The sequence below is a fragment of the Panulirus ornatus genome, chromosome 11, assembly GCF_036320965.1.
Source record: "Panulirus ornatus isolate Po-2019 chromosome 11, ASM3632096v1, whole genome shotgun sequence".
NCBI lineage: Eukaryota > Metazoa > Arthropoda > Malacostraca > Decapoda > Palinuridae > Panulirus > Panulirus ornatus.
In genome coordinates, this window is record NC_092234.1 from 57,823,453 (window position 1) to 57,839,141 (window position 15,689).

At 41.4% G+C, this 15,689-nt stretch overlaps 1 protein-coding gene across 1 annotated transcript in view; it reads right to left on the bottom strand.

Annotated features, from left to right (window-relative positions):
- Positions 1-15,689, bottom strand: part of Als2 (Amyotrophic lateral sclerosis 2) — a 231,493-nt gene that overhangs the window by 113,461 nt on the left and 102,343 nt on the right. Inside the window, exon 9 of the mRNA XM_071666251.1 lies at positions 8,304-8,446. Within this exon, the coding sequence (XP_071522352.1) occupies positions 8,304-8,446 (143 nt within the window). The remainder of the gene's footprint in view (positions 1-8,303; positions 8,447-15,689) is intronic.

Genomic DNA, 15,689 nt, shown 5'->3' on the forward strand with positions numbered 1-15,689 from the left:
TGGGGAAGAGCAGTGTGGTTTCAGAAGTGGTAGAGGATGTGTGGATCAGGTGTTTGCTTTGAAGAATGTATGTGAGAAATACTTAGAAAAGCAAATGGATTTGTATGTAGCATTTATGGATCTGGAGAAGGCATATGATAAAGTTGATAGAGATGCTCTGTGGAAGGTATTAAGAATATATGGTGTGGGAGGAAAGTTGTTAGAAGCAGTGAAAAGTTTTTATCGAGGATGTAAGGCATGTGTACGTGTAGGAAGAGAGGAAAGTGATTGGTTCTCAGTGAATGTAGGTTTGCAGCAGGGGTGTGTGATGTCTCCATGGTTGTTTAATTTGTTTATGGATGGGGTTGTTAGGGAGGTAAATGCAAGAGTTTTGGAAAGAGGGGCAAGTATGAAGTCTGTTGGGGATGAGAGAGCTTGGGAAGTGAGTCAGTTGTTGTTCGCTGATGATACAGCAGTGGTGGCTGATTCATGTGAGAAACTGCAGAAGCTGGTGACTGAGTTTGGTAAAGTGTGTGGAAGAAGAAAGTTAAGAGTAAATGTGAATAGGAGCAAGGTTATTAGGTACAGTAGGGTTGAGGGTCAAGTCAATTGGGAGGTGAGTTTGAATGGAGAAAAACTGGAGGAAGTGAAGTGTTTTAGATATCTGGGAGTGGATCTGGCAGCGGTAGTGGATCATAGGGTGGGGGAGGGGGCGAAAATTCTGGGGGCCTTGAAGAATGTGTGGAAGTCGAGAACATTATCTCGGAAAGCAAAAATGGGTATGTTTGAAGGAATAGTGGTTCCAACAATGTTGTATGGTTGCGAGGCGTGGGCTATGGATAGAGTTGTGCGCAGGAGGATGGATGTGCTGGAAATGAGATGTTTGAGGACAATGTGTGGTGTGAGGTGGTTTGATCGAGTGAGTAACGTAAGGGTAAGAGAGATGTGTGGAAATAAAAAGAGCGTGGTTGAGAGAGCAGAAGAGGGTGTTTTGAAGTGGTTTGGGCACATGGAGAGAATGAGTGAGGAAAGATTGACCAAGAGGATATATGTGTCGGAGGTGGAGGGAACGAGGAGAAGAGGGAGACCAAATTGGAGGTGGAAAGATGGAGTGAAAAAGATTTTGTGTGATCGGGGCCTGAACATGCAGGAGGGTGAAAGGAGGGCAAGGAATAGAGTGAATTGGAGCGATGTGGTATACCGGGGTTGACGTGCTGTCAGTGGATTGAATCAAGGCATGTGAAGCGTCTGGGGTAAACCATGGAAAGCTGTGTAGGTATGTATATTTGCGTGTGTGGACGTATGTATATACATGTGTATGGGGGGGGTTGGGCCATTTCTTTCGTCTGTTTCCTTGCGCTACCTCGCAAACGCGGGAGACAGCGACAAAGTATAAAAAAAAAAAATATATATATTATATATTATATTATCATATATTATATTATTATATTATCATATATTATATATTATATATATATATATATATATATATATATATATATATATATATATATATATATATATATATATATTTGGAATATCCTCTCCTGCCCCCTTCTCTGTTCCTTCTTTTTGGAAAATTAGAAAAAAAGAAAAGAAGGGGAGGATTTCCAGCCTCCCGCTCCCTCCCCTTTTAGTCGCCTTCCATATATATATATATATATATATATATATATATATATATATATATATTATCCATGGGGATAGGGGAGAAAGAATACTTCCCACGTATTCCCTGCGTGTCGTAGAAGGCGACTAAAAGGGAGGGGAGCGGGGGGCTGGAAATCCTCCCCTCTCATTTTTTTATTTTAATTTTCCAAAAGAAGGAACAGAGAAGGGGGCCAGGTGAGGGTATTCCCTCAAAGGCCCAGTCCTCTGTTCTTAACGCTACCTCGTTATCGCGGGAAATGGCGAATAGTATGAAAAAAAAAAAAATATATATATATATATATATATATATATATATATATATATATATATATATATATATATATATATATATATACCTCTGTATAAAGAACCATTGCAACACAAACCTCGCCAGGTGGTAGAGTGTCCCGCAGTGTATCGAGACAGACTTCCCCAGAACGTTTTTAAAGGGGAAGTAAATGTTTATAGTTGTGTTACTGGAGTGATAGTTTTCATACATGGTGCTTTGACAAGAAAATAGTGAAATTGGAAAAAATGTAGCTTAGACATTGAAGCTTATTGATACAGTGGTCAAATTGATGAGAACTACTACTGACGTTTGTGTAAATAAATTATACATTTCCTTTTTCCATAGCCAGAGGTTGAACCATTATGTGACATCCATTTTTTCATTTCATTTCAAGCTAGAAGTTTCAGTTTTCTAAATTGTTTCTTACATTTTTCATATGTATATATATGTATGTGTGTGTGTGTGTGTATATGTGCGTATGTATGTGTGTGTGTATGTGTATATATATATATATATATATATATTTTTTTTTTTTTTTTTTATACTTTGTCGCTGTCTCCCGCGTTTGCGAGGTAGCGCAAGGAAACAGACGAAAGAAATGGCCCAACCCCCCCCATACACATGTACATACACACGTCCACACACGGAAATATACATACCTACACAGCTTTCCATGGTTTACCCCAGACGCTTCACATGCCTTGATTCAATCCACTGACAGCACGTCAACCCCTGTATACCACATCGCTCCAATTCACTCTATTCCTTGCCCTCCTTTCACCCTCCTGCATGTTCAGGCCCCGATCACACAAAATCTTTTTCACTCCATCTTTCCACCTCCAATTTGGTCTCCCTCTTCTCCTCGTTCCCTCCACCTCCGACACATATATCCTCTTGGTCAATCTTTCCTCACTCATTCTCTCCATGTGCCCAAACCATTTCAAAACACCCTCTTCTGCTCTCTCAACCACGCTCTTTTTATTTCCACACATCTCTCTTACCCTTACGTTACTTACTCGATCAAACCACCTCACACCACACATTGTCCTCAAACATCTCATTTCCAGCACATCCATCCTCCTGCGCACAACTCTATCCATAGCCCACGCCTCGCAACCATACAACATTGTTGGAACTACTATTCCTTCAAACATACCCATTTTTGCTTTCCGGGATAATGTTCTCGACTTCCACACATTTTTCAAGGCTCCCAAAATTTTCGCCCCCTCCCCCACCCTATGATCCACTTCCGCTTCCATGGTTCCATCCGCTGACAGATCCACTCCCAGATATCTAAAACACTTCACTTCCTCCAGTTTTTCACCATTCAAACTCACCTCCCAATTGACTTGACCCTCAACCCTACTGTACCTAATAACCTTGCTCTTATATATATATATATATATATATATATATATATATATATATATATATATATATATATATATATATATATATATATATATTATCCCTGGGGATAGGGATGAAAGAATACTTCCCACGCATTCCTCGCGTGTCGTAGAAAGCGACTAGAGGGGACGGGAGCGGGGGGCCAGAAATCCTCCCCTCCTTGTATTTTTAACTTTCTAAAATGGGAAACAGAAGAAGGAGTCACGCGGGGAGCGCTCATCCTCCTCGAAGGCTCAGATTGGGGTGCCTAAATGTGTGTGGATGTAACCAAGATGTGAAAAAAGGAGAGATAGGTAGTATGTTTGAGGAAAGGAACCTGGATGTTTTGGCTCTGAGTGAAACGAAGCTCAAGGGTAAAGGGGAAGAGTGGTTTGGGAATGTCTTGGGAGTAAAGTCAGGGGTTAGTGAGAAGACAAGAGCAAGGGAAGGAGTAGCAATACTCCTGAAACAGGAGTTGTGGGAGTATGTGATAGAATGTAAGAAAGTAAATTCTCGATTAATATGGGTAAAACTGAAAGTTGATGGAGAGAGATGGGTGATTATTGGTGCATATGCACCTGGGCATGAGAAGAAAGATCATGAGAGGACAAGTGTTTTGGGAGCAGCTGAATGAGTGTGTTAGTGGTTTTGATGCACGAGACCGGGTTATAGTGATGGGTGATTTGAATGCAAAGGTGAGTAATGTGGCAGTTGAGGGAATAATTGGTATACATGGGGTGTTCAGTGTTGTAAATGAAATGGTGAAGAGCTTGTAGATTTATGTGCTGAAAAAGGACTGATGATTGGGAATACCTGGTTTAAAAAGCGAGATATACATAAGTATCCTTATGTAAGTAGGAGAGATGGCCAGAGAGCGTTATTGGATTACGTGTTAATTGACAGGCGTGCGAAAGAGAGACTTTTGGATGTTAATGTGCTGAGAGGTGCAACTGGAGGGTTGTCTGATCATTATCTTGTGGAGGCTAAGGTGAAGATTAGTATGGGTTTTCAGAAAAGAGGAGTGAATGTTGGGGTGAAGAAGGTGGTGAGAGTAAGTGAGCTTGGGAAGGAGACCTGTGTGGGGAAGTACCAGGAGAGACTGTGTACAGAATGGAAAAAGGTGAGAACAATGGAAGTAAGGGGAGTGGGGGAGGAATGGGATGTATTTAGGGAATCAGTGATGGATTGCGCAAAAGATGCTTGTGGCATGAGAAGAGTGGGAGGTGGGCTGTTTAGAAAGGGTAGTGAGTGGTGGGATGAAGAAGTAAGAGTATTAGTGAAAGAGAAGAGAGAGGCATTTGGACGATTTTTGCAGGGAAAAAATGCAATTGAGTGGGAGAAGTATAAAAGAAAGAGACAGGAGGTCAAGAGAAAGGTGCAAGAGGTGAAAAAAAGGGCAAATGAGAGTTGGGGTGAGAGAGTATCAGTAAATTTTAGGGAGAATAAAAAGATGTTCTGGAAGGAGGTAAATAAGGTGCGTAAGACAAGGGAGCAAATGGGAACTTCAGTGAAGGGCGCAAATGGGGAGGTGATAACAAGTAGTGGTGATGTGAGAAGGAGATGGAGTGAGTATTTTGAAGGTTTGCTGAATGTGTCTGATGACAGAGTGGCAGATATAGGGTGTTTTGGTCGAGGTGGTGTGCAAAGTGAGAGGGTTAGGGAAAATGATTTGGTAAACAGAGAAGAGGTAGTAAAAGCTTTGCGGAAGATGAAAGCCAGCAAGGCAGCAGGTTTGGATGGTATTGCAGTGGAATTTATTAAAAAAGGGGGTGACTGTATTGTTGACTGGTTGGTAAGGTTATTTAATGTATGTATGACTCATGGTGAGGTGCCTGAGGATTGGCGGAATGCGTGCATAGTGCCATTGTACAAAGGCAAAGGGGATAAGAGTGAGTGCTCCAATTACAGAGGTATAAGTTTGTTGAGTATTCCTGGTAAATTATATGGGAGGGTATTGATTGAGAGGGTGAAGGCATGTACAGAGCATCAGATTGGGGAAGAGCAGTGCGGTTTCAGAAGTGGTAGAGGATGTGTGGATCAGGTGTTTGCTTTGAAGAATGTATGTGAGAAATACTTAGAAAAGCAAATGGATTTGTATGTAGCATTTATGGATCTGGAGAAGGCATATGATAGAGTTGATAGAGATGCTCTGTGGAAGGTATTAAGAATATATGGTGTGGGAGGCAAGTTGTTAGAAGCAGTGAAAAGTTTTTATCGAGGATGTAAGGCATGTGTACGTGTAGGAAGAGAGGAAAGTGATTGGTTCTCAGTGAATGTAGGTTTGCGGCAGGGGTGTGTGATGTCTCCATGGTTGTTTAATTTGTTTATGGATGGGGTTGTTAGGGAGGTGAATGCAAGAGTCCTGGAAAGAGGGGCAAGTATGAAGTCTGTTGGGGATGAGAGAGCTTGGGAAGTGAGTCAGTTGTTGTTCGCTGATGATACAGCGCTGGTGGCTGATTCATGTGGGAAACTGCAGAAGCTGGTGACTGAGTTTGGTAAAGTGTGTGAAAGAAGAGAGTTAAGAGTAAATGTGAATAAGAGCAAGGTTATTAGGTACAGTAGGGTTGAGGGTCAAGTCAATTGGGAGGTGAGTTTGAATGGAGAAAAACTGGAGGAAGTGAAGTGTTTTAGATATCTGGGAGTGGATCTGGCAGCGGATGGAACCATGGAAGCGGAAGTGGATCATAGGGTGGGGGAGGGGGCGAAAATCTGGGAGCCTTGAAGAATGTGTGGAAGTCGAGAACATTATCTCGGAAAGCAAAAATGGGTATGTTTGAAGGAATAGTGGTTCCAACAATGTTGTATGGTTGCGAGGCGTGGGCTATGGATAGAGTTGTGCGCAGGAGGATGGATGTGCTGGAAATGAGATGTTTGAGGACAATGTGTGGTGTGAGGTGGTTTGATCGAGTAAGTAACGTAAGGGTAAGAGAGATGTGTGGAAATAAAAAGAGCGTGGTTGAGAGAGCAGAAGAGGGTGTTTTGAAATGGTTTGGGCACATGGAGAGAATGAGTGAGGAAAGATTGACCAAGAGGATATATGTGTCGGAGGTGGAGGGAACGAGGAGAAGAGGGAGACCAAATTGGAGGTGGAAAGATGGAGTGAAAAAGATTTTGTGTGATCGGGGCCTGAACATGCAGGAGGGTGTAAGGAGGGCAAGGAATAGAGTGAATTGGAGCGATGTGGTATACAGGGGTTGACGTGCTGTCAGTGGAGTGAATCAAGGCATGTGAGGCGTCTGGGGTGGACCATGGAAAGCTGTGTAGGTATGTATACACGTGTGTGGACATGTGTATGTACATGTGTATGGGGGGGGGGGGGGTTGGGCCATTTCTTTCGTCTGTTTCCTTGCGCTACCTCGCAGACGCGGGAGACAGCGACAAAGTATAAAAAAAAAAAAAAAAAAAAAAAAATATATATATATATATATATATATATATATATATATATATATGTATATATATATATATATATACATATATATATATATATATATATATATATATATATATATATATATATATATATATATATATATGTGTGTTTGTTTGTGTGTATATGAGTAGATGGGCCATTCTTCATCTGTTTCCTGGTGCTACCTCTCTGATGCGGGTAACAGCAATTATGCACAATATAAAAGATGGAAAGATGGAGTAAAAAAGATTCTTAGTGATCAGGGCCTGAACATGCAGGAGGGTGAAAGGTGTGCAAGGGATACAATGAATTGGAACGATGTGGTATACCATGGTCGACGTGCTGTCAATGGATTGAACCAGGGCATGTGAAGTGTCTGGGGTAAACCATGGAAAGTTTTGTGGGGCCTGGATGTGGAAAGGGAGCTGTGGTTTCGGTGCATTATACATGACAGCTAGAGACTGAGTGTGAACGAATGTGGCCTTTGTTGTCTTTTCCTAGCGCCACCTCGCGCACATGCTGGGGGAGGGGGTTGTTATTACATGTGTGGCGGGGTGGTGACAGGAATGAATAAGGGTAGACAGTATGAATTATGTGCATGTGTATATATGTATACGTCTGTGTGTGTGTATATATGTATTCGTTGAGATGTATGGGTGTGTATATGTGCGTGTGTGGACGTGTATGTATAAACATGTGTATGTGGGTGGGTTGGGCCATTCTTTTGTCTGTTTCCTTGCGCTACCTTGCTGACGTGGGAGACAGCGACAAAGTATAATATATATAAATAAATATTTTGGTATGGTAAATACTGACTCCTTTCCTTAAGTACTTTTTACTGAAGTGCTTCAAAAGGCCTATCAATTCATTTTAATATCTTTAGATATACATACAGGGAAATCAAAATATATTTTGTTACAAATTTAATAATTTTTGAAAATACAGTACTGTTAAACAAACAATAAGAAAGAATATATTCAGTATCATAAAGGAAGGAGTCAGATGATTCAATCTATTTAGCATTTTCACTTAAAAATGGATAAGATAGTATAAAGTGCTGCGATTCAGATGACTATGATTGAATTCATTTAGCATTTTCTCTTCAAAATGAGTTAGATAGTATAAAGTGCTGTGATTTTAATGTCTATATTTCATTAATAAATAAGTTTACATCTCCTGGCTTTACTGTTTGCTAAGCCTTCAAAATCTTTTTGAAATGCTCACTATCTACACTACAAAATCTTTTTTTAGTCCAGCAACTGCTTCGTCCCAACCATTCTGAACTAAAGGAACTTCACTGTATTCCACTGTTTGAGCAAAGCAATTTCTTATTAGGGTGCTGTCCCAAAAAAAAATAATAATGAAGTAATACATATCACATTAATGCCTTGTGACCAGGGACTGTTCTCTAATAATTCAGCTATATATGCTAGTATGTTGCCTTACTGCCTACAGTGCACACTGAAGTTTATTAAAGAATGATCTGCTATGCAACATGAAAGAAATCTCTATTATGCACATGACAGATGGACTGCAATGTTAGACATGTTACTTTAATAGTTTATTATCATATGTCTTTCTCACCTGCCGTATTATAGGAATGACAGCAGTGACATCAGCAGCTTGGTCATCCAACATATCACTTAAGCTACTGGCCACTGCATGAGTCATGTCTAAGTATGCTTGTAAGAGCTCCTGCTTTGTCTGCTGCACCTGGCTGTTGTCCACTGTTGGTACACACATTTACATGCAAAAGTTCTAATATCAAATTTCTAGAAGAATCATATGATTATAAACAAATATAACAAAAAAATACAGTATTGTCTAAGGCAACTCCAAATATGTCTAAACTACCTCCTCAGAATGCCTTCACATTAACTTTAAAAGTAAACAGATACATCATAAACAACATTACACAATTTCCCTTTATACATTCTATTCAGTTACTAAAAGCATCCTAACACTCGCCAATTATTTTCTAATATGCATATTATTTTCTTTTATTCTACAGTAGCTGGCATGGTATAGAAAACACAATTCCAATCATGGCCATCTCTAATGAAGGGAAAAATAAAAAGTAGAAGAAAAATACGTAAAGTCATTCATCTTACATCTTAGGTTCTCAAAAAGTTTTTGGGAGAAAAAAAGAAAAAGAAAGAAGAGTATTCCACAGCATCAGGTTTTAAGGAAACAAGGTACAACAATATAAATGTCAGCCTGTGCGTGACTAGTCTACACACAGAAACTATATGAAGCAGTAGCTAGTCACATGTCATTGGTCGCGGAACTCAGTGGCTGGAACATATACAAACAGCCCATGAATGAAAGCAAGGAACAAAATATCAACAGTATTCCAAAGAGCGCAACAACTTCAAGATGGCCAAAAAGGGGACAGTTGAAGACTGGTAATGACTGGGACTTGATTAGTCAAAACACTTTTGATTCCACTTTAAGACAGAGGTGGAAAAGAAGCTATTACAGATATGTAATCAGTACTTCATACTGGGGTTAATGAGATCCATACAGATATGGATTATCTGCTTAAAAGAAAAATAATTTTGGCACCTATAAAGAAATATTATCCCTGGGGATAGGGGAGAAAGAATACTTCCCACATATTCCCTGCGTGTCGTAGAAGGCGACTTAAAAGGGAGGGAGCGGGGGGCTGGAAATCCTCCCCTCTCCTTTTTTTTTAATTTTCCAAAAGGGACAGAGAAGGGGGCCGGGAGAAGACATTCCCTCAAAGGTCCAGTCCTCTGTTCTTAACGCTACCTTGCTAATGCGGGAAATGGCGAATAGTTTGAAGAAAAAAAAAAATAGATATATTTATTTATTTTGCTCTGTTGCTGTCTCCCGCGTTTTCGAGGTAGCGCAAGGAAACAGACGAAAGAAATGGCCCAACCCACCCCCATACACATTTATATACATACACGTCCACACACGCAAATATACATACCCATACATCTCAATGTACACATATACACACACACACACACACACACACACAAACATATATACACATGCACACAATTCACACTTTTTTCTTTTCTTTTAAACTATTCGCCATTTCCCGCGTTAGCGAGGTAGCGTTAAGAACAGAGGACTGGCCCTTTGTGGAATATCCTCACCTGGCCCCCACTCTGTTCCTTCTTTTGGAAAATTAAAAAAAAAAACGAGAGGGGAGGATTTCCAGCCCCCCACTTCCTCCCCTTTTAGTCGCCTTCTACGACACGCAGGGAATACGTGGGAAGTATTCTTAATCCTCTATCCCCAGGGATAACAATTCACACTGTCTGCCTTTATTCATTCCCATCGCCACCTCGCCACACGTGGAGTAACATCCCCCTCCCCCCTCAAGTGTGCGAGGTAGCGCTAGGAAAAGACAACAAAGGCCCCATTCGTTCACACTCAGTCTCTAGCTGTCATGCAATAATGCCTGAAACCACAGCTCCCTTTCCACATCCAGGCCTCACACAACTTTCCATGGTTTACCCCAGATGCTTCACATGCCCTGATTCAATCCAATGACAGCACGTCGACTCCAGTATACCACATCATTCCAATTCACTCTATTCGTTGCCCGCCTTTCACCCTCCTGAATGTTCAGGCCCCGATCACTCAAAATCTTTTTCACTCCATCTTTCCACCTCCAATTTGGTCTCCCACTTCTCCTCGTTCCCTCCACCTCTGACACATATATCCTCTTGGTCAATCTTTCCTCACTCATTCTCTCCATGTGCCCGAACCATTTCAAAACACCCTCTTCTGCTCTCTCAACCAAGCTCTTTTTATTTCCACACATCTCTCTTACCCTTACATTACTTACTCGATCAAACCACCTCACACCACATATTGTCCTCAAACATCTCATTTCCAGCACATCCACCCTCCTCCGCACAACTCTATCCATAGCCCACACCTCGCAACCATACAACATTGTTGGAACCACTATTCCTTCAAACATACCCATTTTTGCTTTCCGAGATAATGTTCTCGACTTACACACATTCTCCAAGGATCCCAGGATTTTCGCCCCCTCCCCCACCTGATGATTCACTTCCGCTTCCATGGTTCCATCTGCTGCCAGATCCACTCCCAGATATCTAAAATACTTTACTTCCTCCAGTTTTTCTCCATTCAAACTTACCTCCCAATTGACTTGACCCTCAACCCTACTGTACCTAATAACCTTGCTCTTATTCACATTTACTCTTAACTTTCTTCTTTCACACACTTTACCAAATTCAGTCACCAGCTTCTGCAGTTTCTCACATGAATCAGCCACCAGCGCTGTATCATCAGCGAACAACAACTGACTCACTTCCCAAGCTCTCTCATCCACAACAGACTTCATGCTTGCCCCTCTTTCCAAAACTCTTGCATTCACCTCCCTAACAACCCCATCCATAAACAAATTAAACAACCATGGAGACATCACACACCCCTGCCGCAAACCTACATTCACTGAGAACCAATCACTTTCCTCTCTTCCTACACGTACACATGCCTTACATCCTCGATAAAAACTTTTCAATGCTTCTAACAACTTGCCTCCCACACCATATATTCTTAATACCTTCCACAGAGCATCTCTATCAACTCTATCATATGCCTTCTCCAGATCCATAAATGCTACATACAAATCCATTTGCTTTTCTAAGTATTTCTCACATACATTCTTCAAAGCAAACACCTGATCCACACATCCTCTACCACTTCTGAAACCACACTGCTCTTCCCCAATCTGATGCTCTGTACATGCCTTCACCCTCTCAATCAATACCCTCCCATATAATTTACCAAGAATACTCAACAAACTTATACCTCTGTAATTGGAGCACTCACTCTTATCCCCTTTGCCTTTGTACAATGGCACTATGCACGCATTCCGCCAATCCTCAGGCACCTCACCATGAATCATACATACATTAAATAACCTTATCAACCAGTCAACAATACAGTCACCCCCTTTTATTAAAAAATTCCACTGCAATACCATCCAAACCTGCTGCCTTGCCGGCTTTCATCTTCCGTAAAGCTTTTACTACCTCTTCTCTGTTTACCAAATCATTTTCCCTAACCCTCTCACTTTGCACACCACCTTGACCAAAACACCCTAAATCTGCCACTCTATCATCAAACACATTCAACAAACCTTCAAAATACTCACTCCATCTCCTTCTCACATCACCACTACTTGTTATCACCTCCCCATTAGCCCCCTTCACCGAAGTTCCCATTTGCTCCCTTGTCTTACGCACTTTATTTACCTCCTTCCAGAACATCTTTTTATTCTCCCTAAAATTTAATGATACTCTCTCACCCCAACCCTCATATAAAAACATATATATTTCATGTTAATGCTTGGATTATATGAAACAAATTTCAGTTACAGGTGACAGCATAATAGAGAAATTACGATGAGATTGCTATTCATAATTCTTGGTTTCACATCATAAATACATATTTCCTCACCATACATTTAATTCCAGTGACAAAATAATTAAAGTAGGCAGTGGTGTCTTTCTCTTTTCTAAAGTTCATCTTAATCCTGTGATGAAAAATGTTGAAGCCATTGATAATGTTGACTTCATTTTTGTAGAAGTCAAAGATAAGCTTCATAGGAAAATGAGTAGGACTAGCTTATAGGCCACTTGCACAGACATCAGAGGAAGTTAGTCAGCTTTTTTTATGTTTTCATGTGAAACAAAGCTCAAGGAAAAATTGGAAGAGTGGTTTGGGAAAGTCTTGGGAGTAAATTCAGGGGCTGGTAGAAAGACAAAGTTGTTCATGACACACCCAGCTACCAAAGTCAACCCCCACCACCTGACCCTCCTTAATCACAATCCCTTACAAGGTTACGACCAGACACAACTGACAGTGCTAGGCCTAGATAGAATGGTGTTGTACAGCAGGAACCAAGTGTGATATTGGGATTTAAATAACTTTGTTAAGTCCTGGCACCCGAAGAGGTGGATTGTCTCCATGAAACATGTCGTGCCACATGCATAGAAAAATTACATGTTAAGTAAAATTGTATGAACCTACTGAAGTGTAATTTCACCCTCAAACTATCATCAAAGACAAGTGTGACCATCATTTCTTATTCATTTATATATCATACTTAATTGCCGCCTCCTGTGTCAGCGAGATAGCACAAGGAAACAAATGAGGAATGGCCCAACCAACCCACATCCATATGTATACACATAAACGCTAATACACGCGCATACACATTTCAACATATACATACATATACATACACACAACATATACATATATATATTTTTTTTTTTATACTTTGTCGCTGTCTCCCACGTTTGCGAGGTAGCGCAAGGAAACAGACGAAAGAAATGGCCCAACCCCCCCCCCATACACATGTATATACATACGTCCACACACGCAAATATACATACCTACACAGCTTTCCATGGTTTACCCCAGACGCTTCACATGCCTTGATTCAATCCACTGACAGCACGTCAACCCCGGTATACCACATCGCTCCAATTCACTCTATTCCTTGCCCTCCTTTCACCCACCTGCATGTTCAGGCCCCGATCACACAAAATCTTTTTCACTCCATCTTTCCACCTCCAATTTGGTCTCCCTCTTCTCCTTGCTCCCTCCACCTCCGACACATATATCCTCTTGGTCAATCTTTCCTCACTCATCCTCTCCATGTGCCCAAACCACTTCAAAACACCCTCTTCTGCTCTCTCAACCACGCTCTTTTTATTTCCACACATCTCTCTTACCCTTACGTTACTCACTCAATCAAACCACCTCACACCACACATTGTCCTCAAACATCTCATTTCCAGCACATCCATCCTCCTGCGCACAACTCTATCCATAGCCGACGCCTCGCAACCATACAACATTGTTGGAACCACTATTCCTTCAAACATACCCATTTTGCTTTCCGAGATAATGTTCTCGACTTCCACACATTCTTCAAGGCCCCCAGAATTTTCGCCCCCTCCCCCACCCTATGATCCACTTCCGCTTCCATGGTTCCATCCGCTGCCAGATCCACTCCCAGATATCTAAAACACTTCACTTCCTCCAGTTTTTCTCCATTCAAACTCACCTCCCAATTGACTTGACCCTCAACCCTACTGTACCTAATAACCTTGCTCTTATTCACATTTACTCTTAACTTTCTTCTTCCACACACTTTACCAAACTCAGTCACCAGCTTCTGCAGTTTCTCACATGAATCAGCCACCAGCGCTGTATCATCAGCGAACAACAACTGACTCACTTCCCAAGCTCTCTCATCCCCAACAGACTTCATACTTGCCCCTCTTTCCAAAACTCTTGCATTTACCTCCCTAACAACCCCATCCATAAACAAATTAAACAACCATGGAGACATCACACACCCCTGCCGCAAACCTACATTCACTGAGAACCAATCACTTTCCTCTCTTCCTACACGTACACATGCCTTACATCCTCGATAAAAACTTTTCACTGCTTCTAACAACTTTCCTTTACATGTACATATTCATACTTGCTGCCTTCATCCATTTCTATCGCCATTGTGTCACACATGAAATAGCATCCCCCTTTCCAGTGAGGTAGCGCCAGGAAGACAAAAAGGGCCACATTCGTTCACACTCAGTCTCTGGCTGTCATGTGTAATTTACCGAAACCACAGCTCCCTTTCCACATCCAGGCCCTACAAAGCTTTCCATGATTTACCCCAGACGCTTCTCATGCCCTGGTTCAATCCATTGACAGCATATCCACCCCAGTACACCACGTTGTTCTAATTCACTCTATTTCTTGCACGTCTTTCACACTCCTGTTTGTTCAGGCCCCGATCACTCAAAATCCTTTCACTCCAACCTTCCACCTCCAATTTGGTCTCCCACATCTCCTTGTTCCCTCCACCTCTGACACATATATCCTCTTTGTCAATCTTTCCCTCACTCATCCTCTCAGTGTGTCAAAACCATTTCAACACACCCTCTTCTGCTCTCTCAACCACACTCTTTTTATTACTACACATCTCTCTTACCCTTTCATTACTTACTCTATCAAACCACCTCACACCACATACTGTCCTCAAACATTTCATTTCTGACACATCCACCCTCCTGTGCACAACCCTATCTATAGCCCATACCTCTCAACCATATAATATCATTGTTGGAACCATTATTCCTTCAAACATACCCATTTTTGCTTTCCAAGATAATGTTCTTGCCTTCCACACATTCTTCATCTCTCCCAGAACCTTCGCCCCCTCCCCCACCCTGTGACTCACTTCCACTTCCATGGTTCCATCTGCTGCTAAGTCCACTCCCAGATATCTAAAACACTTCACTTCATCCAGTTTTTCTCTATTCAAACTTACCTTCCAATCAACTTGCCCCTCAACCCTACTGAACCTAATAACCTTCCTCTTATTCACATCTACTCTCAACTTTCACACATTTTACCATGCTCAGTCACCAACTTCTTCAGTTTCTCACCCGAATCAGCCATCAGCGCTGTATCATCAGCGAACAACTGACTCAGAGCCCAAGCCGTCTCATCCACAACAGACTGCATACTTGTCCCTCTCTCCAAAACTCTTGCATTTACTTCCCTAAGCATCCCATCCATAAACAACTTAAACAAACATGGAGACATCACACACCACTGCCACAAACCGACATTCACTGGGAACCAATCACTTTCCTTCCTTCCTACCATGAACTTTAGCCTGCAGGGTACACCAACTATTGATATGAACTTAAGTTCCTGAAATATACCTTTATTGTCAGTTAAACATTATATACTATAGGGTGAAATTAGACTGAGGTAATGTGCAGCACATATAAGGTTTAATCGTAAACATGCTTTATATTCTTGGTAGAAACTTCTCACTGCTTCTAGCAACTTACCTCTTACACCATATACTCTTAAAACCTTCCACAAAGCATCCCTATCAACCCTGTCACATGCCTTCTCTAG